The sequence below is a fragment of the Rhodamnia argentea genome, chromosome 6, assembly GCF_020921035.1.
Source record: "Rhodamnia argentea isolate NSW1041297 chromosome 6, ASM2092103v1, whole genome shotgun sequence".
Taxonomy (NCBI): Eukaryota; Viridiplantae; Streptophyta; class Magnoliopsida; order Myrtales; family Myrtaceae; genus Rhodamnia; species Rhodamnia argentea.
Genome location: NC_063155.1, coordinates 19,658,011 through 19,684,193, shown reverse-complemented (window position 1 = coordinate 19,684,193; position 26,183 = coordinate 19,658,011). Strand labels below are relative to the sequence as shown.

Sequence of the window (26,183 nt, the reverse complement as noted above, 5' to 3'; positions counted from 1 at the left end):
TAAAAATTGTACATGTATAAATCGTATTGCTTTGGAATAGACCGCTCGAATTAAAATCGGCACAAACATGTTATTTACGTATGTTACACGCTTGATGTCGCGGCGAGACAAATCAATCACATATTCACATTATCTCTATGACATGCATTACAACAAAATCTGCATTTAAAATTGAAACTTCTCAATTTTATGATGAACTTGTTTCTCAACGTGTCATTGTCAAATGAGTATTTCCGATACATAAAATATGTTCGTGCAACTATTACATATTGTCCACTCAAAAACTGAAAATTTAGACATAATAATTGCATAAAATAAGAACCACCAAAACAATAAAAACATTTTGTAATGAAGAATTGAATTTCTTAAATTCTGCAATATGCAACTGGGTTTTTACCTTTTTCTCTTAATTACAACTTGCGGCCCATAGGCCACCGTTACTTCCAATAATAACGGTAACTGTTACTACGTGTTTTCCTTATTTGTTCTGCTCTTTCAATGACTATCCAATAAATGCCACATAAAAAATTCGATGATGGGTCAGATATTCATCTTATCTCAATGTGCATCACTCATACGCAAATTAAACAAAACTTGAAGATAGAGAATGTTTATATTTGTGCCCCGCCAATCAACATTATATGTTTTCTATCCGACTCGATAAGTTTCCCGAATATCCGAATCTCATTAATATTCAAAATGTAGCATGTATCTTGACTCTTGAGTATATCTTTTTATATAATTTTGGTGTCTATAGAAAAGTCCGTCGTTGTATTCATCATTTCAATGAAATGCAGAAGTTCTTCAATATAGTTGTCTTGTCATGCCTCTTCCGATGATTATAATCGGATAAAATGGTAAGTGCGTACAAGTCCAACCTGACATCTAATTGCAACATGGAAAAGATCATAAGAAATACTCGACCAGTGGAATAATCAGACTTTAGTAGTTAGCAGAGCGAATCGAAAGTGACATTATCTTGTTTTACCAATGTGTACTGGCAAAAGGAGGACATGTTATGTGTGCCCGCAGTTCCTGTAAGAGTTGTTCTCGATTTTTAACATCGGAAATCGAACCGGTTGATAGTGAAATAGCCCTGTCTTTGTTTTTTCCCCCCCTTGTATTTATGTATACTAGCAAAAAGGACATGTGCACGTGCACACAAAAAGATGTTAACATTTTAATAAATGAAGAAAAGTTTCATTTAAGGTGTCTCGGGAACCAATTTAAACTATGTCCAAGATTTTTTTTTATCAAAATTTAGATTGTGTGAGAGACTTGTTAGACAAATGCGAGCTACATTTCGAACATTTTTACTTGTCATTGTTCCAATTGTTTTGTAGTAATTATTACTACTTAGGATATCAGATATGTTTTCCCTCCCTTTGCTGTGTAATGTGAAAAGATAAAAAGTAGCCAGTTGTTTGGATGGAGTTAAAAGCTCATTCTCCAAGGACCCACATGCAACTAAGGGAAAAAAAGTGTACAAACTTAAGTATAGAAAGCGAAAAGCCAAAAAATGCTTGATAATAGATAGATGTGTCAAATTGGTGGATTGGATCGGATTGTCGACCGGATTCATATTGACTCATTTAATCCGTTTTGATCCATTTTCATGTAATACAAATCTAACGACTCATATCCGACCTATATTACTAAAACACTTTCATATTTAACTAATTTAGCAAAAATTATGAATTATTAAAAAAAATTATATTACTAAAACATTGTGGACAATTTTTATAATTAGAAAATAAAAAATCAGAAAATATTTTTATGACTCATTTAAGATAGTTAGCTAACCTATTTATAATCTATTTAAAATCGATATAAGACCCATTAAGTTATTAAGTATATTTATGATCTACTTAAGTTTATTAAGCAACACATTTATGACCTCACATTCTTAAATATGGGTTCTTGACCCATTTGTCCACCTCTAATAATAGTTGACGATCTACTAGTAAATATTGTTAGTATCTTATTAAACATATAAGTACAAATTATATGCGTGTGTTATAGCAACAATCACGACAATATTTAGATTTTCAATACAATCCATAGAATGAATTATGTAACATCTTCTTTTCTTATTAAGTCGATTCCAACTGATATGGCAATTGTCTAGTACACATGAAGACCCACATTGCCTCACCCCAGACAAAGCGGCACCCATAGTTAGTAAGTTTTGGAGTGGGAAACTTACCAAAAAAATCATAAACCTACTGTATTTATATCAATTCAATTCTAAACCTTTCAATTTGACTAATTTAGTTATAAACTTTTTTGCATTGGTACCAAATCAGTCTATCCAACCAATTTTGATAGAAAATTAATGACGTGTACGCTAGTTGTTCTACATGGTACAACCAGCGTTTACATATATATGGGTTTTTGACCCACTTTTTAACTCACTTTTATTTAGCTGAGTCATATATGAGTTCAGTAAATTTAAAAGATGGGTCAAATATGGGTCTAAGCTTACAAAGCCTATAGAAATATTGGTCTTAATAGGTTTTAATTCAATTTCGGCCCATGGGCAACAGCTTTCTAAGTATTACATGTAAATGAGCTTCAAGTATATTGGCTTCTATTTTATATTTTATATTTCATATGTTTTATAAGTAAAAGAAAGAAATATTGGCTTCCATGTCGCCGAGTCCTCCGCACTTGATCCCCTCTCTCTCTCTTTCTCTCTCTACTGTGTAAATCTGCTGAACTTAGATATAAATGGGGGGAGAGAGTTACGGGACTGAAAGAGCGACTGGTTCCTGCATGCCTCATCTCCACCGCCATTCCTGTAACGGTTTTGTTCCCATGCAGCATGGCAATGCATGACGCGACTTATTTCGTTTCTGCGTCATGCGCGTAATCTGCTCATAATGTCCAAAAGATCTTGCATTGCAACTTGAAACATGTCCAAACATTCCTGCTCTGCAACCTGTAACATTCATTCATTCCAGCAAAGCACATTTGATTCCACCTAATCTTCTAAGTGGTCCGGTACAAGCCAGGACTCCATGTATCACAAAAGGCAATAACTTTATAAGATGGTAAGATCGTGGAGTGCCTCCTTGTTTCCAATCAGTGTTTACAAGCCTCATTCCGTCCAGACATCATAATCTAACACCCAGTTCTAAATGACAGGTGAAACTGCACATTCACAAGCAGTCTCGGTTTCCGATCCTATCGGAAGCACGAATCTCGCTCCTCTCTGGGCATTCGTTCAATCGAGGAGAAGTGGAGAAACTGTGACGGGGGCGAACTCTCTCGACTATCAACGGTCCATTTCCGGGAGATGATGGATTTGCTCGCGACCGTGGTGCTTAGCTGATTGATCCCCACAGAAGCAAAGAAACAGGCCCAACCTGGGTTTGTGTTTCCTCTCTTTAGCAATCGAACGAGGCGTACTTACACTTGCTGCTGCTGTTGGGACCTTCTTTCTACAGCGGTACACAAAAACAGCGATGATTTCATTACCAAAGTGTCTCGAAAACTTGTTTAAGTAACATTTTGTACATGTAACCACTAAGATATGATTCTTACTTAGTAAAAAGCGCGAAGAGTTACCCGCTTAGACAGCGGACTGTGTCGCCGTTCGATAGACTAACTACGTTTTAGTTAACTGTAATTTTTCGCTTTTTCTAAACCAACTGAGAAAGATCAAAGACATCAAACATCACCATAGCCTCCTCCTATCCCTCATCTCTCGTATGTGATCAACAAATAGTCAACCCATCAATTTCTATGTACTGAGATTTTGCTTGTTTTTGTTTCTTTGACAATGGATGAGTTACGAGGTTGTGTTAGGTGTGACTTCTTAATTATATTGTTTTTTAAGCCTCTTTTTTCAAATTCTTTTTTAATGGCTGTTGGGATTTGACTTTTATTTAATGCAAAGTACTAAAACCTTACGAAACATATACGTGTTGTCATGCATCTAGCGTTAAATTTTCAATTGACTTTTCCAAATTTTGAATTGCTTCCTTTTCCTTTTTCAAAATTAGAGGCAGATAAAAGTCAAATTCCTTCCACAATACGTACGTACATGGCATAAGGAAGGACCAAGCATCAAGAAAAGAATTCATAGAAAGCCAAAATCTTGCATTGTCCAATGTAATTTCTATCAGAAGAATGCCCTAAGTTTGCACCCAAATCCTTCCAAAAGAAAACCAAATCAATAAATTCTTAATTTGGGAAAAAAGGGTCTTGAATTGATTCCCTCCTTTTGCCTAATCTCTTTCTCTCCTTACCTTTGCTCCAATTCATGTTCCACAGCCTTGATGAACAAGCTATCCTCCTGGAGAACCATCGTGACAGGCACGCCGCCGAGTCCGCGGGCCAAACCGAGCATGATCTCGGCGACGAACCCCTTGAACTCCTCCGGGTCAATCGCCCCGTCCTTGTTCTTGTCGGACCGATCGAAAACCGCGTCGAACAGCCCATCGTTCCCTTCCTCGGCGCCTCTCTCGTGGTCCAAGGCTATGCAACTGTCGAACCCCCTCCGGAGGTCGTCCCTAGAGAGCAGCCCGTCGCGGTCAACGTCGAGCACCCGGAACCGCTCGCCCGCGGCTGCGCCAATGGCCTCCTTGTCGCTGACGAAATCTAGGATGGTCTGGTCGTTGAGGAGGAGCACGGTCATGGTGGAGAGAGAGGTTTGTTTCGGCAAGGTCTAGGTCGGAGGGTTTGCGTGTTTGTGTTTGGAGTTTGCTGGTGATTGCTGTCGATCTAATGACTTTTGCTTTATATAGATTTGGTTTCGGAGCCGATACGTCAGGGTTTCCATTGATTTTGTGGGCCCCCGGCCTGTGCCTTCTCTTCCGAGTATGCTTGTGGGATTGAGTTGGAAAAGGAAATATCTCAAATTTCCAATTGGGTTCGAGATAAATTTTGGGGGCAGAAAAAGTTGGAAAAAGATCTGTCAGCTAAAAGATATGGAATTCGAACTGATTCTAGATTCGAGAGAGCTATCTTGACTTACAAGAATAGAATAGGAATCTCAGATAGAAAATTGGGAGGTGTTGGTAATCCCTTCAAAAGTGAAAAATCATATAATTTGAACACATTTGATGATTTCTCGTGACAATTTGAGTAGCATTCACGAGGGAACTGAAGAATATTGTAATCGATCTATGGCGAAAAATTTTATTGTGTCAACCCCAATTGGGAAGCCAATTGAACCCACTTGATCTAATCTAACTTTCAATCAAGTTACTAATTAAGCTGCAGAAGGGAGGAGAAATTATTTCAAGTGACCATCAACCTAGTCATTAGTAAATGATGGATAAATTTGTAGACGTGCTAGATTGAGTTTTTTTTGTCCCAATTGTGCTTATTTGCCACAAACTTGAAAATCATTAAGGGAAATTGATGCTACTATAGTTGAAAGACTACGGAGGAAATTGCAACTAATCTAAAGTCGAGGGGCCTTTCTCCAACAAACAGAAATATATTTCCTTTCCTCAAAAAATGAAAAATTTGGGGAAAGTTATCCCACAATTTTAACTAGTAAAGGGAATATTCCTAAATTGACACGTAGGCATTGTTTTTTTCCTTTCTACATTTTGAACCTCAATTGTACCTTCATTATATTAAACCCCAAAATTTCGACCCAAAAAAAAAAAAAAATTAACCCCAAAATTGGGCCGAAAACTAGTTTTCTGAAATTATTTTACAAACTTGGGAGGCCCAACAAGCCCACTAGATGATTCATAATTTCATATGCAGCCCAGAAGCCCATTTCACAACAGGCTCTCTCGCCCTTAGTCATCTTCTTCTCCGATGGACCGAAACCCTAGGTATAAATTCGTTTTCTTTGCATCCAGTCCAGTCTCTTTCCTCTCTGCTCGAGCTGCCATTGCTATCGTGCCGTAATTCCTCTCGGTGCCCCGGTTGAGTAGTTTCAATCTTTGTGGAGGGGAAGAGAGAGAAAAGCATGGCTGACAAGGCGGTGACCATCCGGACGAGGAAGTTCATGACCAATAGGCTTCTCTCTAGGAAGCAATTCGTATGTCTCCCTCTCCGTTTGTATCCATGTGTGCGTGGGTTCGTGAATTTTTGGGTTTACCTTCGATTTCTCGGTTGTGAAGAAGAGCCGCTTTTTAGTTGGTAATTCTGGATCACGCGTTAGATTTATCTGTTTGCGTTCCGGATGGTGAACTACCTCGGTCTTGTCCGAACTTGCTAGATTCACCGTTCCAGGAAAAATGTGATTTTTGGTTGTGGGAAGGGTCGTCCTTGGATTCGGAAAGCGGGGTTTTGAGAATTGTTTGAGCATGTCCCGGGGAAGCCACAGGAGGTGTTTGAACTGTTTAGCGATTTCCCAGTTGGATGAATGTAGCAACTTTTAGGATCAATGTGTCAGGTTTTGGTTTGTGGTTTGGTGAATTGATGGAAAATTCTTCAAGTAGTTGCGAATTTGCTATTAGGAGTCGATAAGGAACTTTAGATTTGAAGTTCTTTCCTTTAGGTATAGAAATGGAGAACACTGTGGTGAGGTTTTAGGGTAATCGAGCAATGTAGCAAATACTCGTTGGACTTTGGTTGGATGTCTAATAAGTTCGGACTTGACTTTACCTGTTTTGAGGCAAAAATTTTCCTTTCATCGAGGTCCTCGTGTAAGCTGTTTGCTGTAGCATTAGTTTTAACCCGAGTTGGATTTCGGAGTTTCCTGTTTCACAGTTTAAATAGAAGAACTGGATCCTTGATCTTCTTGTGTTGTGATATTTTAAAGAGAAGGAATATCTCTTTATTTGCTGATCCTTGCCCATTGCATTGTAGGTGATTGATGTTCTGCACCCTGGAAGACCCAATGTTTCCAAGGTAACCACAGTTTGGAAGTTACGAACTTCAGTGTTGTTGTAGGTTCTTTTTGACTGTTTGATTGTTTTATTTCACCATTACTTTTTTACTGAAAGTTGTTGGTTTGCTCCCTTGTGTTTTTTTTGTCTCAAATAAATCTTAGGCCGAGCTTAAGGAGAAGCTTGGAAGGATGTACGATGTGAAGGATCCCAACTCAATTTTCGTTTTCAAATTCAGGACTCATTTTGGAGGCGGAAAATCCACTGGGTTTGGCTTGATCTACGACTCTGTTGAGACTGCGAAGAAGTACGAGCCGAAGTACAGGCTCATCAGGGTAATCTCCTGTTCTCCTTTAGATACACGGAAATGTGAGGATAACACAAGGATGTAAGTTTAGAGCTTGTTCTTCTGTGATCATTTATCTAAGAGCGGGTCCATGAAGATTCCACACTGTGACTTCTCATAGTCATAGTGTGTTTGCTGTGCTTGATACTTAAATTTTTTTCCCACAATCTTGAGTTCTGGAATATATGTTCTAATAGTATAGGTTGATGTTAGAAAATCATGAAGCAACACATATGCAACCTGAAAGACCCTTATCTCTCTGTCTCTGTCTCTGTCTCTGTCTCTCTCTCTCACCCTGAGTATTTTCTGGTTAGGATGTGATTGATGACTGGTTTGACCTTGATTCCTTGTCCTCTGACAACAAACTAAAGTAATCCTCTGTGCAGAATGGACTCGATACTAAGGTCGAGAAGTCAAGGAAGCAAATGAAGGAAAGGAAGAACAGGACCAAGAAGATCCGTGGTGTAAAGAAGGTACAGAGTTGTAGTTTTCCTTCTTACTGTTTATTTCTGTAGGTACAAGAGGCACCTTTAATTGCGAATTTATGTATTTTCTTTTTGTACAGACAAAGGCTGGTGATGCAGCCAAGGCTGGAAAGAAGAAGTGAGGTTGTAGGGATGTCCTAATCTCGAAAAAGCCCAGATGCGGCTTCCAGCTCCTCCTTACTGTGTTTTCCTTTCTTATATTTGATTTGTCGAATGCCATTTTTCGCATCTTTTGTCAGACTTAGTTGGATCAGAAGTTCAATCATATCCTAAATTTTGATTATTTTGTGACGGATAATTGCGATTCCCGACTGCTGACTCTCGTACTGAGCTACTTATTGTAGTCAAGTTCCAAGTTCGAAGCTTTGCCAGCTAAAATAGTTTTGCAGTGCAATATGTTGAGATTCTTCGGAAGTTCCAGTTTGGTGTCCATTTCTGTACACATTCCAGGAAAATAGAAACCGCATTGACCATGCTCGGATTTAGGTGTGGGTTTGGCTTTAATGGGATGCACTTGCTTATCGAGCTCTATCGAGTACGCTCTCATTTTACGGGCTTTATTAAGTATCTGCATTGCATGCGAAATGTGTATCCTCTTGTACTATTGTTGCCCTGGTACTTTTGCCTCAAAGTGCTTGTGGTTCACTGCTTTGCGTACGACGTTGTATGTAGAGAGTAGTGAGGATATGGTACGTGTGCGAGTGGCATGATTTTACCCTCACTCTCAATTTTCCTACTTATGGCGGAAATGTCGGCGTAGAATGGATTTGTAGGTTGGATCAAGACGGGTGATACAAAAGGAAAAATTATACTATTCGTTCTTGGAATGTGAACACATATTTTCATCTAATCTGTGAATATTTTTTTATTATTTTAATTGGGTCCTTGAGTTCGTATAAATTTTCCAATCTAGTCCCTTTGCCACAAATGCCGGAGAATCAGTTGGGCCTATGTATTGTCCGCTCTCTTCGTGCTCGTGGTGGTGGAAAAAGACTTAAAAAGTTTTTGCCTCAGACGAGCTACCATGGAAAATATTGCCTTCATGGATAAGCTACCATAAAAATTTGCGTCATGCTTTTAACACTCCCTAACGAGACTTCATAGAAAATTTTGGCAAGTTCAAGCGCTTTGTTAGAAAATTTGGATGATTTGATTGTGATAATAAAGTTTGCAGGAGTCTATCGATGGATTGTGTAATAATCCATGTTGTCAATGATGTGGTAAAGCGGGGATTATTATAGAGTTAGTCTATATAGATTAATGTGATCATGGTCAATTAAAATGTGAACTTGGAGTCTGCATAAGATCGGGAATTGAACCAAACCGACCAATTTTGAATGGTTTTCGCACGGGTCGGTCTGGTTCCCAATTTTTGGAGAGGAAACGGACCGAGTAGCTTAGAGCATTTTTTTTTTATTAAGAAGGAAGAAAAGTACAGATTATTTGTGGAAATAATCTCTTCTTTTATTATTAGCCTGCATTAATGTAATAATATAATATATTAAAAAAATTCTAAAGAAAATAAAACATTTACGGGTGAAAGAATCCACTCCTGAGTCCCGACGCGAGCCAATGATTCGTGACAACGTTGGCACGTTGGACTGTATCGACTCTCGGTCCTTGTAACGATAAGTTCTTTTTGGAAAGGCACACGAGTGGGAGAAAGAGGCGAATCCTTGGGAAGAATCCACTGCAACTCTCTCTCTCTCTCTCTCTCTTCCGCAACTGCGACTACACTGAGTACACTGGGCGCTCCACTATCTTCCATTGCCCTTTCCTCCTTTTATCTTTTTGACTCGTTTCTCGACCACCGACTCAGGAAACTGGTCGATTTCTCGCTCTCTCCCGCCTGAGATCCTGCAATAGAGGAAGCCCATCGTAAGCTTAAATTCTCGAAATGGCTTCGCTGGTTTCGTCCTTCTGATTGGTTTCGCTTGAATTTTATCCGTCGGTCACCCCAAATGCAGTCTGAGGGGTTCAACCTCGTGCTTGTGCGTACCTACTCGGGTGGTTCATTGCCTTGCCCCTGCTGGTTGTTTTGAAGATGTTGGCTCTCCCCTTTTGTCTTTATTCATCGTTTGCCAACTTAAATAGGAAAGACAAGCACGAGTCCTCTTCAAGACCAGTCTCTGCATAACAAGTGTGTGTAAAGTTTGACCGGCTTTTGGAGAATAGACAAAGTTTCTCCTTGGAGTAGTGTCCAAAGCTTTCCTTGTTGTAGTTGGACTTGTAAGCTCATTTTTGTCTTTTTCTCGTTTCACATGTTATAGTCTTGCAGGTTTTAAGATTCTCGATCTTCTCTAGAGAAAAGAGCTGCGTTCGTTTGTTGAAAAGCCCACCTTCGTTTTTGAATCTTACTTCTCATCCCACTTAAAGCTTCTTCCTTTAAGGTGTTGCGGTTCATTTGTGCAATTTCTGGGTTTGATCGTTAACTTCTCTTTCTTTCCTTGTTCTTAGATAGATCATGCATATGAGTTGTAAAGGCATTCTAGGGTTGAACGGGGAAATTAATAGTGTTGCATTTTCTTTTATTTTGTTAATTTCTCATAAGTGCTTTTTCTGTTATGGAATTTCTGTGACCCTTTGGATAGCACTTCATCAATTTGTGTTGCTTCATGAGTTGATGGGTCAATCTCCAGTTTTGAGTGAGAAATTTGTGTGACCTGCATGAAAAGCTTGAATCTTAAGGTCAATTGGGAGTGTCTTGAATGATGTGCTGAATAAATGAGCAGAAAATCTCGAAGAGTTTCAGATTTTTTGCTGGGATTTTTCTTCTCGTTTGCCAAAGTGAGCTTCTTAGTTGAATCACTCAAAAACCTTGGTGGGTTTTGCAGTGGCACAAAAATGGTGGAAGAGAAGTCTATGATAGCAAAAGATGTCACCGAAGTATGCTATTTGCATGACTCATTCACGAATTCTCTATAGTTTGAATACTGTGTTTGTGCTTATGTTGCTACGTTTTTGTTCATATTTTAATTGCATGCAGTTAATTGGTAAGACCCCTCTGGTGTACCTCAACCATGTCACTGACTGTTGTGTTGCCCGAATTGCTGCCAAGCTAGAAATGATGGAGCCATGCTCCAGTGTGAAAGACAGGTACAACAAGAAGATTTCATTTTGAAAATGGAAAAATTCCCCTTCATGTTAAACTGCTAATGACTGTACCTTTATATCTTATTCGTATCTTCATCCAATGTGCCAATCTGGATATTTCGTTACTCAAACAACAAGATCCGTTGGTCTGGTGAAATTCTGTTCTTTGTTTGACTCGAACTCCTTGCCAGAATCTGTCGGTTACATAAAACGTCAACTGCAGTTATCTTCTATGAAAATGGTCCACAAAATTCCAAGTCCTTTAAGAAACATTTAGTTTGTCTGGGCCAAGCCTTATAGCTGAAGGCTACTACAATCGAAGAGTACGGATTGTCTATTTCCTTGCCTCCCATTTTCTTCATCATCCACCATTCTCTCTTTATTTGCTCACAAACCCATACGCTCTTTCTCACTTGCGCAGATATGCATAGCACCAATCCTAGTAAACAACGACATATAAGTCAGAAACTTGGAATGGATGTATTTCATGTGGAATTTATTCCTTATCTCATCCTTGTCTACAGCCTCTAGGAATGTGGATTACTTCATATTCTGGGTCTAATGCAGATATGTTTTCTCTGCCTGCAGGATTGGGTACAGTATGATTGTAGATGCAGAGGAGAAGGGCCTTATTCGGCCGGGGCAGGTTAGTTACTGAAACCTCTCTTTTCATGTTCATAATAATAGGACAGCACTCTGGTATCATGACAATAACAATAATATACTACGTTAGGGCTCGTAGCTCATGCATCTGTGACTTTTGATATAGCTCCTGAAGGATGGGAACATCTTTCCTGTTGAAAGTGGTTATAACTAAATTAGATCTGGGCAATTTCTCTCTCTCTCTCTCTCTCTCTCTCTCTTCTTTTGTAGGTTTTAGAGTGATAGATGATGACGACGAAAACTAACCATCAATATTACTTGCTCAACTTGATGAAGAGTGTTTTGGTCGAGACAACTAGTGGAAATACTGGGATCGGTCTGGCATTTATTGCAGCTGTGAAGGGTTACAAACTTATAATAACAATGCCTGCTTCAATGAGCCTTGAAAGAAGAATCATCCTCCGTGCATTTGGAGCTGAGCTGGTCCTGACTGATCCAGCCAAAGGCGCGCAAGGTTCCATTCAGAAGGCGGAAGAGATAGCAGCGAAGACTCCAAATGCATACGTTCTTCAGCAGTTTGAAAACCCTGCCAATCCCAAGGTAGTTTTGGGTCTTCATATGATGATTCTTGCAGGTTTGAGCAGTTCATTTATAGTACTTTTGAAACTAAGAAAAGTTCATTCATAAGATCTTGTTTCTGTTGTTAGATTCATTATGAGACCACCGGACCAGAAATATGGAAAAGCTCAGGTGGGAAAGTCGATGCCCTTGTTTCTGGAATTGGAACCGGGGGTACAGTAACTGGAGCTGGTAAGTATCTCAAGGAACGAAACCCCACTATTAAGGTTAGTTTCTCTTGCGGTTATAATATCCGGACACAAGTTTTGTTTTTCCAATATTCGTATTTCTCACATCCTTTTTGCCCCTCTGTTATTGTCTTTAGCTCTACGGGGTAGAACCAGTGGAGAGTGCAGTTTTGTCTGGAGGGAAACCTGGTAAGTTCTGATGGTTGCATGACTGACATTCTTAATCTTTTAATCCATTAGGCTAGTTAGTTCTAGCTTTTATACACTAGTTTCTGCAAGTGCCACAGTAACCATGGGCTAATGACGGTCCTTTAAATATGGAAGCAAGTGGGGAAGCTGCTTTTTCAGCTTCTAAAGCAGTCAATTATATCCTTTCTTGCTGTTATAAGCATGTTAAGTGCTAAAAATTGTTAGAACATGTAGTGTGTTGTATAGTTTTGTAGGTTTTCCCTTGCATCTCTTATTTCTCTTTAGTCCCACATAGGAAGAATGCTAGGCTTCTTTACTCCTCTAAGCCTGTATAAAACTTCTCACGTATATTGTTTTACACACTATTATTAGAGAACAAATACCATTCTCTTTTAATCTTTCTTTCTTATCATGGTATCAGAGCCAAGATCATTGTCTTGAAGAGTATGCTCTGCGGTTGCCATTAGAAATTAAGACTATGAGCTCATTATTTTTTAAAGTTGCCATAAATTGGATCTTCCGCATAAGAAATTAAGATAATGAGTTTAGGGCTTTTGGGCTATCATCCTTGTTTGTTCTAGTCAAACTTTTTTTTTTATATATTTTTAGGGATTTTGTTCGCATCCCTAATCCGCGCTTCTTCTTTCTCGATCGTTTCGATCATTTTTCACCTCAATCCATATTTCTAGCTTTGCTAGTGATTTCTTTTTCTGTCGTCATGGATGATTCTAGTGACCGCATTGACGTCAAACTCGATGGTTCAAACTATTCTCTTTGGAAACCATCGACAATGGCGGCACTTGTTTACCGTGACTTGTTTGAGCATGTTGAGGGACTTTGTCCTTGTCCCGGTGCTTTTAAAAGTGACTCATCCGATGAAGTTGCGAAACGTGCCGCCGAAATTCGAGCATGGAAAGTTGCTGATCGGAAGGCATGGGCTATCATTTTTGGCTCCATTGATCTGCTCTTCACCCACAATTTTCTAATATTGTTGAGGCGAAAAATTTATGGGATCGACTTGTTGAGATGTTCACCCGGACGGGGGACATTCGAGTTTATCGGTTAGAGCAAGAAGTTTACTGTGCTACGCAAGGGTCTCGCTCTATTCGAGATTTCTACAATTACATGCACTCACTTTGGAGTCAACTGGATATTCTTGCTTCTATTCTCTGCCCATCATGCCTGAAATTGTAGGCGGAACGCGTGGTGGAGCAGCCAAAATAGCAGTTGAATTAGAAACCGCAAAGGAGGAAAGAAGACCAAGACGAGTTTCCTCGTATTGTAATTCTTTGACAGCGTCAAGGAGGGATGGTCTTGGAGAACGGTGAAGAAGTTGGCTGCGAACACCTTCATAGGGAGGGCCGAGCTTCATAAGAAAAGAATGTAGATGGTGCCTATATTGAGTCCGAAGCCGAGTAGATGAACACCGAGTACGATTCGGGCATGATGGGCAGAGAATAGGAGCAAGAATATCCAGTTGACTCCAAAGTGAGTGCATGTAATTGTAGAAATCTCGAATAGAGTGAGACCCTTACGTAACACAAGAACCTTCTTGCTTCAACCGATAAACTCGAATGTCCCTTGTCTGGGTAAACATCTTGGCAAGCCGATCCCATAAACTTTTCGCCTCAACAATATTAGAAAATTGTGGGCGAAGAGCAAGATCAATGGAGCCAAACATGATAGCCCATGCCTTCCGATCAGCAACTTTCCATGCTCGAATTTCAACGGCACGTTTCGCAACTTCATCAGATGAGTCACTTTTAAGAGCACCGGAACAAGGACAAAGTCCCTCAACATGCTCAAACAAGTCGCGGTAAACAAGTGCTGCTATTACCAATGGTTTCCAAAAAAAAATAGTTTGAACCATCGACTTTGACGTCAATGTGGTCACTAGAATCACCCATGACGACAGAAAAAGAAATCACTAGCAAAGCTAGAAATATGGATTGAGGTGAAAAATGATCGAAAGGATCGAGAAAGAAGAAGCGCGGATTAGGGATGCGAACAAAATCCCTAAAAAATATATAAAAAAAAAAATTGACTAGAACAAGCAAGGATGATGGCCTAAAAGCCCTAAACTCATTATCTTAATTTCTGATGCGGAAGATCCAATTTATGGCAACCGCAGAGCATACTTTAAAAAATAATGAGCTCATTGTCTTAATTTCTGATGCGGAAGATCCAATTGATGGCAACCGTAGAGCATACTCTTCAAGACAATGATCTTGGCTCTGATACCATGATAAGAAAGAAAGATTAAAAGAGAATAATATTTGTTCTCTAATAATGGTGTGTGAAACAATGTACATGAGAAGTCTTTATATAGGCTTAGAAGAGTAAAGGAGCCTAGCATTCTTCCTATGTGGGACTAAAGAGAAAGAAGAAATGCAAGGGAAAACCTATAAAACTATATAACACACTACATGTTCTAATAATGGTGTGTAAAACAATGTACATGAGAAACCTTTATATAGGTTTAGAGGAGTAAAGGAGCCTAGCATTCTTCCTATGCGAGACTAAAGAGAAAGAAGAGATGCAAGGGAAAACCTACAAAACTATACAACACACTACATGTTCTAACATCTCCCAAGATTTTTCTCTTTTGAAACCTATCTTGTATAATCCTCTATTTAACCAAGAATTTCATGCCCATAAAATTTCCCAGGCCCTCATAAGATTCAAGGTATTGGTGCTGGTATAATCCCCAGAGTTTTGGACATGGATTTACTCGATGAAATAATCCAGGTAAGAGTTAGTGCAAGAAATTGTTATTTGTTCCCTTTCCCCTTATAAAGCTGGGAAAACGCTTCATATATGTCCATATATCCAGGGGAGGAGAACACCACAAGTGTCGTAGCCTTTTTTTCGATCACTTGGGTGCTATGACTTTTAAAAGTCTTTTACTTGAGTGCTATTGGCAATTTCCCTTGATGGAAAATCCAACATGCCTTTAATATTATAGATCGGGCTACCTGACTCACCGGAGAAATTTTATCAACAAAGATTGCAGAAACAACGTTGTTGGCTCTTTATTCTTGGCCTGAATCGACAATTGGGGCTAATAGCTTCAATTGAAACTCTAACCCCAATTTGCAGGATAAAAATCGGTCAAAGAAGTGAAGTATTTTAGAATTGAAGAGGAAGAAGAGTACAATTGCTTAGGCGATTGCTTCTCCTCATTTTTCACTTGAAGCCACTTACGAATCGATCAACTGATTTCAAGCTCACGCTCAGAGAACTTGTGGTCAAGGCTTCATTGCCTCTTTCGGTGCTGTTGACCTATATAACTGACCCGCATCACCACCTTCTTCTTTTGAAAGGCTTGGCATTTCAAAGACTTGGTATGCGTTTGTTTCAATCCAGTGTTGCTAAATCTGAAGATGCCAGATTTGAGAGCTTTAGTAATAACCATGGGATGTGCAACGTCGACGCGAACACACCCACTATGGTCGAAGATTGAAGAACTTGAATTGTAGAGAGAGAGAGAGAGAGTTTGTGTTTTCCCTAGTTTGCATTAAACATGGTCGTTTTGGTTACTTATGCCACGTTGGATGAAGAATTTCCATGTTGAACTTCAATTTCATTTTAAAAATCCATGTCGGAGTCAAAATTAGTTCAAAAAGCCACATAGGACGAATCGCTGGAATAGACACTCAAGTGATTAAAAAAAAAAATAGTTAAAGACACTCAAGTGAATACCGTATGAAAATTATAGCACTTGTGGTGCCCTTGTACCTATAGCAAGTAATGGAAGAGGTAAATGACATGAAGAAGGATAAAACTAGTTTTAGCAAGAATAGGTTCGCAAGCTATGAGCTTTTTACAGTTTCTCTTCTTAGGAGTGAGCTTAGGTTTGTTAGGACAATTGCAAGGCGGCTCTGAACAACAACTGGTGGAAAAATAAAGCAAACCTCCCCTTCTCCGCATGGCTTCACAATTCTATGAATGGACATTGTTACTTCATCCTACTGATGTACTTTGACAGTCTCTTGTTAGAATTCCTAAATTGTTCCTTTTATGAGATGAGTGCTTGAGACGTCGACTTTGTAGTCTTTGCAACATATCTGGGTAATGCAAACGCACAACATCGATAGGTTTGTTTACAAATCATTGAATACAACAATGGTTTATCCAAAAGGCTAGTTATACTGCTTGTCGGCCACTTCTGGAAGCAATCGTTTCTAAGTTGGTTAGGAAGTCTCTACTTTTTGCCATCTAGTGTCGATCATCATTCTCTGAGCTTACACGTTCCTGAGTAAAATTAAATGCCATATCACGTTCCAGATATCAAGCGATGAAGCTATTGAAACGGCAAAGCAGCTCACATTGAAGGAAGGCTTGCTGGTAATCTGCATTCAATTTTCGTGCTTTCCTTCCTATTGTGCAAATATTGGTGATCCATTGGGAATGTCAACCACTGCTAGCTCTTATGGCCAAAAGAAAATAAGAAACTAAGAAAAAGAGAAAAAGAAAATACTGGTAGATCTTATTGTTCGTTTTGCATTCATGGCGGTCTCATGATCGTCAGGATACACTTTGCAGGTAGGAATATCATCCGGAGCAGCAACAGCTGCAGCAATTAAGATAGCGAGAAGGCCAGAAAATGCTGGGAAACTCTTCGTGGTAAGTGTTTCTTTCCCCGAGAAACAATCGTCCGATTTTACATTGGAATTTAGATTGGTGTCTGAAAACACTTTCTTGCAAGGTAGAGTAATAATGTCTCGAGCATCATAGCCTTGTTATCCGTATGTTTTCCTTGACGATTCTCCATTTCCTGGATTGACTACTGTGGCTCTTGCCTGAATTTATACTTGCATGAACTTTATCAGGTGATCTTCCCCAGCGGTGGAGAACGTTACTTGTCGTCTGTGCTATTCGAGTCCGTGAAGCAAGAGGTCGAGAATATGGTTTTTGAGCACTGAGCAGGCGGAGTTTCGGTAAATAGAGACACGTGGGTTTTGTGCCGTTGTTCTGAAACATTCCATGGATAAAGTGTTTGTGCTAGAAAGGCTTGTTCTGCTTGGCTGTATCATTGTAAGCTGTCGAAGCTGGCCGCGGAGCTAGAGACTGTACTTTGTGAAGAGGGGAAAAAGGAGTTTCAAATTTACTTTCCCATTATACTTCTTCATAATTTGAAACAGAGTCTTTACCTAATCTGAGTGATTCGGAACAATCTTTCTAGCAGAATGCCGCTTCTCGTGCTTGGAATTTTGCATAACTTGGCTTATAATGTGCCTTCTCAACCATATCATCAATGGATGAAATACGGCAATATGTGTAATTCTTTTTCAGGTGAAGCACCAATCATTAAACTTTACGACAACCAGAGACTAAATTACAAATTCTCGAGAGTTCTTATATGCCCTTTGAACTCTTTGCTCTAACTCCTAGGACCCAATCAACGAATGTTTTGAAAGTGCAATGGAGGTGACCGGCCTAGGCCATAGAGCTTTTTGATTGTTCATTTGCCACATCCAGATAGGTATGTTTTCAAACTTGTAATTTGTCCCCTTTTCCCTCTCTCTCTCCAATCTTTAGGGATTAAGGGATTAGGATATCACAAGTATCGTAACTCTGGTACAGTACTTACTTTAAGTGTCACAATTTGTTTTTAACGACTCGAGTGTTGCAACTTTTAGGAAACATGCCATGATTTTTAATTGATCACTCGAGTGTTAACTTTTTTATATTATTCATCCAAGTGACAAAATCCGACGTGGCATGATAATTGTGGCGAACAATTTTAAAAATTTACACTTGAGTGATCGATGAAAAGATATATGGCACTTACTCGAGTGATTGGAAAAAAAAAAGTTGTGGCTTTCAATTGAGTTGCGTACATAAGTTATGATCACTTAAGAAATCGAAAAAAAAAAAAATGTCTTGGCATTCAAAGTGAGCGAAACGCGAAAGTCAGGACACTTTTGATGTTCTTTCCCCTCAATCTTACATATTCGATGTGAGAAAACACGGCGTTATGCCAAAAAAAAAGTTTAACCCTCCAGCAGTTGGCCGGGTAGGTTCAGCAATTCCTGGCCATCAAATGGGTGATCATCTAACATTCCTGGGGTCTTTCCTCAGCGGTGATAATTAATGCACACGGAATTGCCTCTGTTCCTCCTGCAATTCCTGGCCATCAATCAAGAGGGTAAGCAATACATGTTCATCCGGCATGACATTTTGATCATCACATTGATCTATTTCGAGGCATACTTGCGTCTCGCCTCCTGTTTCCTCATCCTTGCGGAGGGTAGGTGCTTGATCTCTTCGAACTGTTGTACGCTTGCTGGGTATCACACTCATACAAGTTTCGGCGATTGTTTGACAATTTCGCCGAGCTCGTGTCTTCTGTAGCGGCGCATCGACTCCCTTCATTCCCATGGCCTCGCTATTTTACAATGTTCATTGGGCTTGCACATTTGAGTAAAGTTCGGCATAATCTCTTGTATTAGAGGATTAGACACTTATTTCACATGACACGAGTTGTCCATTCTGAAGTTCATGTGTGCATTCGTGTTCTCCCTCCTCCACTTTACCACTACGTTTTTCGTAAGAATCAATGTTTTTCTCTAGTGTCAAGCGTCTGGCTTTCGTTATCCATCCGGTATCGACTCTTGTATCAATCTTATGAAATTTCGCCTGCACCTTGTTCTTTGGCAACAGAGAGGATGGTCTTCGAAGCAAAGGCTGAAGCAAACATAACAGTCGGATGCCACGATTCCCTTGTCCACGCGCTAATGGGTTTTGTCTGAACCTGGGAAGTATCGACACTTTTCGAGGGTCTTCGTGTCGTGTCCGACACCCTTTTGGCAACAATACGCGAGTGCAGCATTCCGATACGTACGTGATTAATTTTAAGCATTTTCATTAAATTAAGGGTCAAAATGTAAATTTATCTAAAATATATATACTTGACCCTAATGTTAATATATTCATCCGGCCCAAAAAAACCTAATCATGAATCCCAACAGAAGAAGGATAATAAGAAACTCACTGCTACTTTTTTTATTAGTATATGATAAATACAATGTATCCCAACTTATCGTATCGAAATTTTCTATTTTTTTAAGAAATGACGTGTCAGCATGTCATGTCGTGTGTCGGTATTGGTGTCGGTGCTATTTAGCTCTGAACAAGGTTTCGAGAAGACGTGGGCGAAATTTCCCGACAAAATCAAGGTGCAAGGTTCTGTCATTGCCGCTTAGGTTCGTTTTCTCATTTCCTCAGCATTGGAGTTACGCGGACGAAGACCAGAGATGGGAATAAGAAAAGGGAAGAAAAGGAATAAAAAGATTAGAGCACACCTCAACAATCCAACCTTGATAATGAAGATGTCTCCTCCCAAATATTGCTGAGAATTGAAACTCGACGGGTATGGATTGGATACATATCGGGTCAAATATCTGTTGCTAAAGATTCGTCGCATGAATTTGAATTGATCTTTTTTGATCAACTCAATCTCGATCGGATCCATTCTTTTGATTAGTCAAAGAGAGAAGCTTTATTTTACTCGGCAATGTTGCCATAATACAAGATTTTAAAAGTGCCATGTTACGTTTCATTTTATTTTATTTTTTCCTAACTCAGGACAAACTTTTTTGCTTTTCTCCTCTTTCTTTCTTTTTGTTTTAGCGGCAACGCTGATTGGAGGTCGCGATTTCGGTCATCCAGTGGTTGTGATCTTGATGGCAATGGTGGGTGTGGTGGAGTTTGGCTTGTGGTCGAGTGTATTGGAGGGTGGGCAGCTCCGTTCGTGTTGGCCATAATGGCGGGTGCCGGAGGTGGCCGAATCTTCCGGCGCTCGCGGCAAACCCGGCCAACTACGGTGGATGGTGGTAGTATTTTTTGAATCCGTGGCGATGGTGGCGCTATGAATTTCGGGGCGATGGTTGCGCCCGCCCGCCCGAGCGGGTGGTGGTTCTCTTCTTGTGCCGGACCTAAAAAGAAAATTTGGGTAGCTGATTAAATGGAAAGAAAATGTTCTTGAGCTCAAAACTCAGATGCACAAACGACAGAAAGTATTGGTCCTCCCCAGATGTCATCAGCCCAAAATTGATCCACAAACGTCTTTTTTCTCAGCTGTCCTGACTCTGTTCTTATCTTTCTTTGGGCAAACCGCAAAAACTCCTACAGCGAGAAAAAACAGCCGAAAAACAGATTATTGAGAGTGAAAAGTTCCCAAAGGATGATGAGCGATTCAAGAAATGGATGATGCTCGTTTTTACCCCCAAGAAAAAGGGTAAAAGAGGAAATAGACTATATAGCCCATAAGAAGGGTAAAAAAGGATACAGAGGCGAGTTAATTAGTCATTGTCAAATGGGTCCTAGATAATAGATATAGGAGAGGACCGTCCATGTGATAACCTTCCTTTACAAATCCAAATTCTCCTCTTCTTCTTCGAACTTTACCTGAGTTGTTTCCCTGTTCTGCTTTTCCCTCCCTTTTGGCCCTTTATGGTAAGAAATGCTTGTGGATTATGGGTAAAAACACAGTTAAGGAACATTTACACGTCCAAAGAAAAAGTTCAACGAGCATTTGCTGACGACTCAACAACAACTAAATCTGACCAGACCATAAAAAAAACAAAACAACAACTAGTAAATCCAACCCCTTGTCAGTTGTGATAGCGAGAGGGAGACCAACAGCCACCAGCCAGCATGGGGGGCCCCTAAATGGAAAAAAAGAAGAAAAGAAAAGAAATAGCCAGGATTTTCATTTGTCCAACTTACCGAAAATGCCAAGAACTTTCTCATCGGCGAGGTACACCTGTACAGTCAGTAATACCATAGATTTTCTTTAATATTCCTCTTCAGGACTGTCCCAGTATGACAAGGGTCCATATAAGGCTTTGCCGGCTTTTGGTGAATAACAAAAGCCAGACGGTCTCCTTGGAGTGGCGTCCAAAGCTCTCCTTGTTGAAATTGTCTTTGCTCGTGATAAGGTAAAGCTTGTTCTTCTTCTTTCTCTCGCCTTGCATGTTACAGTGCTGCCGGTTTAGATTCTCTGTCTTGTCTACGGAGAAAGAGCTGCGATCGTTTGTTGAAAATACAACCTTTTCGTTCTTGAATCTTCGCTTTCATCCCACTGAAAGCTTCTTCCTTTAAGGTGGTGCGATTTCTTCGTGCAATTTTCTGGGTTTCATCCTCCACTTCTCTTTCTTTCCTTGTTCTTGGGTTGATATCTTGTTATGATGGTTGAACTTTGGATCGTGTACGTGGGTCGTAAATGCATTCGAGGTTCGAACTGGAAATCAATAGTTTCGCATTCTTTTGATTTCTCGGAAGTGCTGAATTATGGGATCTCTAGGACCTTTTAGTTATCACCTTCATCAATTTGTGTTGCTTCATGAGTTGATCGTTCAATCTGCAGTTCTTAGTGAAAGTTTTGTGTGACCCTTAAGAAAAAGTTTAAGTCTTTGGGTCGATCTTGGGAGGGTTTTGCATGATCTGCTGAATCAATGGACCGGAAAATCTCGAAAAAAAATTCAGAGTTTTAGCTAGGATTTTCTTCTCATTTGACAAAGTGAGCTTCTCAGTTATCTGGACAGGTCCTTATTTACTGAATCACTCAAAAACCTCAAAAAACCTGGGTGGGTTTTGCAGTGGCACAAATATGGTGGAAGAGAAGTCTATGATTGCAAAAGATGTCACTGAAGTAAGCTATTTGCATTACTCATCTCACTCATTCTCTGTAGTCTTAATACTGTGATTGCGTGCTTATGTTACATTCTTGTTCATACGTTTATTGTACGCAGTTAATTGGTAAGACACCTCTGGTGTACCTCAACCATGTCACTGACCGTTGTGTTGCCCGTATTGCTGCCAAGCTAGAGATGATGGAGCCATGCTCCAGTGTCAAAGACAGGTAGAGGAAGATTTCATTTTGAAAGAGAAAAAACCCCTCCATGCTGAACTGCTAATCGCTGTGCCATTATATCTTATTTGTACCTTGATTCAATGTGGCAATCTGGATATTTCGTTACTTAGAGAACAAGATCCATTAGTCTGGTCGGAGTTCCATTCTTTGTTTGACTCTAACTCCTTGCTAGAATCTACTGTTAGATAAACGTCGGCTGCAGTTATTGTCTAGGAAAATGGTCCACAAAATTCCAAGTCCTTTAAGAAACATTTAGTTTGTCTGGGCAAAGCCTTATAGCTGAAGAAGGCTACTACAATAGAAGAGTACGAATTGGATATTTCCTTCCCTCCCATTTTCTTCACCATCCACTTTTCTCTCTTCATTTGCTCACAAATCCACACCCCCTTTCTCACTTGCACACACATGCCTGCACCAATCCTAGTAAACAACAACATATAAGTCAGAAACTTGGAATGGATGTATTTCATGCGACAGCCTCTAGGTATGTGGATTACTAAATATTCTGAGTCTAATACTGATTTCTCTGCCTGCAGGATTGGGTACAGTATGATTGTAGATGCAGAGGACAAGGGCCTTATTCGGCCAGGGGAGGTTGGTTACGGAAACCTTCTTTCTAGGTTTGCAATAGTAGTAATTATATTAAAAACTAAGTACTCCTAACTCATGTGTCTGAGACTCTTGATATAGTTCCTGAAGGATGGGAACATCTTTTCCTATAAGAAGTGACTATAACGAAATCAGATCACGGGAAATCTCTGTCTCTCTGTCTCTCTCTCTCTCTGTCTCTCTGTCTCTCTGTCTCTGTCTCTGTCTCTGTCTCTGTCTCTGTCTCTGTCTCTGTCTCTGTCTCTGTCTCTGTCTGTCTGTCTGTCTGTCTCTCTGTCTCTCTCTCTCTCTCTCTCTCTCTCTCTCTCTCTCTATATATATATATATATATATATATATATATATATAAAAATATACTAGACTTCTGAAAGGCTTACACAGGCCTTAGCTTATCACAAGGCCCGTTAAAACAAGTTGAGGTTATGCAATCTCATTTTGTAGGTTGTAGAGTGATAGATGCAGATGAAGAAATCTAACCAAAAACGTTCCTTGCTTGACTTGATGAAGAGTGTTTTGATCGAGCCAACTAGTGGAAATACTGGGATTGGTCTGGCATTTATGGCAGCTGCAAAGGGTTACAAACTTATAATAACAATGCCTGCTTCAATGAGCCTTGAAAGAAGAATCATCCTCCGTGCATTTGGAGCTGAGCTAGTCCTGACTGATCCAGCTAAAGGCATGAAAGGTGCCGTTCAGAAGGCTGAAGAGATATCAGCAAAGACTCCAAATGCTTACATTCTCCAGCAATTTGAAAACCCTGCCAATCCCAAGGTATTTTTTTGGTCTTGGTAAGATAGATGCTTACAGGTTGAAAAGGTTCATTGCTATTACTGATCAAAGAGAAAAGAGTTCATTGATCTTGTCTCTGTTGTTAGATTCATTATGAGACCACAGGACCAGAACTATGGAAAGGCTCAGGTGGGAAAGTTGATGCCCTTGTTTCTGGAATTGGAACTGGCGGTACAGTAACTGGAGCAGGGAAGTATCTCAAGGAACAAAACCCCAATATCAAGGTTAGGTTCTCTTGTAGTTACAATATTTGGAAGGAAATTTTACTTTTCCAATAGTCCTATTTCGTGTATCATTCACACAACTCTGTTTTTGTCTTTAGCTTTACGGGGTAGAACCAGTGGAGAGTGCAGTTTTGTCTGGAGGGAAACCTGGTAAGTTCTGACTTCATATGATTGGCAATCATAATCTTATGATCGGTTTGGCAAGTTAGTTCTTGCTTTATACACTACTTTCCGCAAGTCCCACAGTATCCTTGCACTATGATGGCCCTTTAAACAATGAAGCAACTTTGCATTTCCGTTAATTGATCTACTTTGCAATGTCTATAATATTTTTGCAACAGGGGACACTGCTTTTTTAGCTTCTAATGCGTTTATAAGCATGCTAAGTGCCAAAATTCTCCAAAGAAGACGTGTCTCTCTTTGGAGACAATGTTAAGAGACACATCTTGTGCAATCCTCTTTTTGACTATGAATTTCATGCCCACAATTTCCTAGGCCCTCATAAGATTCAAGGTATTGGTGCTGGTTTCATCCCCGGAGTTTTGGACGTGGACTTACTTGATGAAGTAATCCAGGTAAGAGTTTGTGCAAGAAATTGAAATTTGTTCCCTTTCCCCTTGTAAAAGCTGGAAAGATGGTTAATATACTTCGATATGTCAAAGATTGGTAGAGCTAGTAAAGAAGGTTAATACTGGTTTTAGCGAGAATGGGTTTGTAAGCAATGAGCTTTCTAAGTTGCAAGGACTTAGGTTTAATAGGAAATTGCAAGGGAGCTTTGAATAACTGGTGGAAAAGCAAAAGAAGAACCAGGCACCTCCCCTTCTCCACATGGCTTCACAATTATATATATGGATATTTGATAATTTATCCTTCTGACGTACTTTGACAGTCTCTGGTAATAAATTCCAAATCTGCTCCTTTTTTGAGTGCTTAGACGTGGACTTTGTAGTTTCTGTATTATCTCTGGATAATGCAAACATGCGACATGGAAAGGTATATGCGCGAATGATTGAATACAATGAATGCCGCTTATGGAAGCAATCCTTTTACAGTTGGTTAGGAAGTCTGCACTTTTTGCGATCTAGTCTTGATCGTCATTCTCTGTGCTTATACATTGCTGAGTAAATTTTAATGCGTTTCCAGATATCAAGCGATGAAGCTATTGAAACTGCAAAGGAGCTCGCGTTGAAGGAAGGCTTGCTGGTAATCTTTGGGTTTAATTTTCGTGCTTTCTTATTAGGCAAATGTTGTGATTCACTAGGAATGTCAACTGCTGCTATCTCTTATGGCCAAAAGAAAATAAGAAAAAGAGGAAAAAAACTACTGCTAGCTCTTATTGTACATTTTGCATTCATGGCAGTCTCATGGATGTGGGATGCACTTTGCAGGTAGGAATATCATCTGGAGCAGCAGCTGCTGCAGCAATTAAGATAGCGAGGAGGCCAGAAAATGCTGGGAAACTCATTGTTGTAAGTGATTCTTCACCGAAATTATACTGTAGGCTTCACTAGTGATTCTTCATTTCCTGAATTGACAATTGGGGTAATTCTCTGAATTTATACCGTATAAACTTTATCAGGTGGTCTTCCCCAGCTTTGGAGAACGTTACTTGTCGTCTGTGCTATTCGAGTCCGTCAAGCGAGAGGCCGAGAATATGGTTTTTGAGCCCTGAGCGGAGGGAGTTCCGGTCAGTAGAAACACATGCCTTTTGTGCTGTTCTTCTGAAACATGGTGTAGAGTTTAGTTGCCAATCATCGTTGGTTGGTGCCGACATTTTGCGTGTTGATGTGCTTCCGTGAATAAGTGTTTGCATCAGAAGCTCTTGTTCTACGTGGTTGTAGAACTGGAGATCTGTACTCTGTCACGGGATTACATTGTGTCTAATTTCAAGTTTGGAGCATATTTGAGGGGTGGAAAAATGGAGTTTCTTCTGTAGTTTCCCATTATCCTTCCTTTCATATTTGAAATAAGTCTTTTTTCTTATGGAACAAAACGTAAATCGAGTGATTTCGGAACAATCTTCGAGCAGAATGCTGTTTCGCGTGCTTGGAATTAGACCTGATTTAACTAACTACGGATGTTCTTAATCATTCATATCATCTTTCGAGGAATTACGACAAATGCACCTAGTTTTTTGTTTTCGGCTTTCCGCCAATGTGCTTATAAGATGACTTCTCCTACCATAAAATGCATTAAAAATTACGATTTGAGGGTTGTCATCACCTTCACTTTTGCCCTCTTCAGTTCGCCTTTCTTTCTTGGTGTATTCCCAATACGGGACTATCTTTGTGCCACTCTCTCCAGCTTTCTCCCTCCGGTTAATAATTTTGCCTGAATCATCATATTCATAAGAACGTTG

The 26,183-nt window shown here is 39.8% G+C and overlaps 3 protein-coding genes across 15 annotated transcripts; 2 read left to right on the top strand and 1 right to left on the bottom strand.

Annotated features, from left to right (window-relative positions):
• Window positions 1-2,945: 2,945 nt before the first annotated feature.
• Window positions 2,946-4,708, bottom strand: LOC115734227. The gene is made up of 2 exons (XM_030664887.2): window positions 4,254-4,708; window positions 2,946-3,443 (listed from the first exon to the last, which is right to left on the bottom strand). Exons 1-2 carry the CDS (start codon window positions 4,640-4,642, stop codon window positions 3,278-3,280), a joined length of 555 nt encoding a protein of 184 aa, XP_030520747.1. The 5' UTR covers window positions 4,643-4,708; the 3' UTR covers window positions 2,946-3,277.
• Window positions 4,709-5,813: 1,105 nt separating this feature from the next.
• LOC115734228 (40S ribosomal protein S24-1) lies at window positions 5,814-7,914 on the top strand. The gene is made up of 5 exons (XM_030664888.2): window positions 5,814-6,007; window positions 6,781-6,822; window positions 6,965-7,135; window positions 7,533-7,619; window positions 7,712-7,914. Exons 1-5 carry the CDS (start codon window positions 5,936-5,938, stop codon window positions 7,751-7,753), a joined length of 414 nt encoding a protein of 137 aa, XP_030520748.1. The 5' UTR covers window positions 5,814-5,935; the 3' UTR covers window positions 7,754-7,914.
• A 1,462-nt stretch (window positions 7,915-9,376) lies between these two features.
• LOC115734224 (cysteine synthase) lies at window positions 9,377-25,839 on the top strand. 13 transcript variants are annotated; one of them, XR_007198687.1, is made up of 12 exons: window positions 21,160-21,267; window positions 21,929-21,980; window positions 22,081-22,190; window positions 22,739-22,796; window positions 23,319-23,582; window positions 23,687-23,824; window positions 23,923-23,974; window positions 24,320-24,399; window positions 24,968-25,027; window positions 25,213-25,293; window positions 25,404-25,569; window positions 25,619-25,643. XR_007198687.1 is itself a non-coding variant. In XM_048280371.1 (11 exons), exons 2-11 carry the CDS (start codon window positions 10,476-10,478, stop codon window positions 25,494-25,496), a joined length of 978 nt encoding a protein of 325 aa, XP_048136328.1. In that variant the 5' UTR covers window positions 9,377-9,506; window positions 10,457-10,475; the 3' UTR covers window positions 25,497-25,839. The 13 variants fall into 13 exon arrangements, 11 of the variants coding, with proteins under 11 accessions (XP_048136328.1, XP_048136329.1, XP_048136331.1 ...); XM_048280371.1 differs by lacking the exons at window positions 21,160-21,267; window positions 21,929-21,980; window positions 22,081-22,190; ... (4 more) ...; window positions 24,320-24,399; window positions 24,968-25,027 and adding exons at window positions 9,377-9,506; window positions 10,457-10,517; window positions 10,618-10,727; ... (4 more) ...; window positions 14,991-15,070; window positions 16,610-16,669 and having other exon boundaries at window positions 25,404-25,839; XM_048280372.1 differs by lacking the exons at window positions 21,160-21,267; window positions 21,929-21,980; window positions 22,081-22,190; ... (4 more) ...; window positions 24,320-24,399; window positions 24,968-25,027 and adding exons at window positions 9,785-9,860; window positions 10,466-10,517; window positions 10,618-10,727; ... (4 more) ...; window positions 14,991-15,070; window positions 16,610-16,669 and having other exon boundaries at window positions 25,404-25,839.
• Window positions 25,840-26,183: the final 344 nt, after the last annotated feature.

What these genes read in the sequence shown, in the direction of transcription:
- LOC115734227 (XM_030664887.2), bottom strand. Translation starts at nt 4,642, where the DNA reads ATGACCGTGCTCCTCCTCAACGACCAGACCATCCTAGATTTCGTCAGC. An exon ending in GAACATGAATTGGAGCAAAG is followed by an intron (nt 3,444 to 4,253) that starts GTAAGGAGAGAA and finishes GTACCGCTGTAG; the next exon opens with AAAGAAGGTCCCAACAGCAG.
- LOC115734228 (XM_030664888.2), top strand. Translation starts at nt 5,936, where the DNA reads ATGGCTGACAAGGCGGTGACCATCCGGACGAGGAAGTTCATGACCAAT. An exon ending in GAAGACCCAATGTTTCCAAG is followed by an intron (nt 6,823 to 6,964) that starts GTAACCACAGTT and finishes AATAAATCTTAG; the next exon opens with GCCGAGCTTAAGGAGAAGCT. An exon ending in CGAAGTACAGGCTCATCAGG is followed by an intron (nt 7,136 to 7,532) that starts GTAATCTCCTGT and finishes TCCTCTGTGCAG; the next exon opens with AATGGACTCGATACTAAGGT.
- LOC115734224 (XM_030664868.2), top strand. Translation starts at nt 21,152, where the DNA reads ATGACAAGGGTCCATATAAGGCTTTGCCGGCTTTTGGTGAATAACAAA. An exon ending in TACTTGATGAAGTAATCCAG is followed by an intron (nt 24,400 to 24,967) that starts GTAAGAGTTTGT and finishes ATGCGTTTCCAG; the next exon opens with ATATCAAGCGATGAAGCTAT. An exon ending in ATGCTGGGAAACTCATTGTT is followed by an intron (nt 25,294 to 25,403) that starts GTAAGTGATTCT and finishes AAACTTTATCAG; the next exon opens with GTGGTCTTCCCCAGCTTTGG.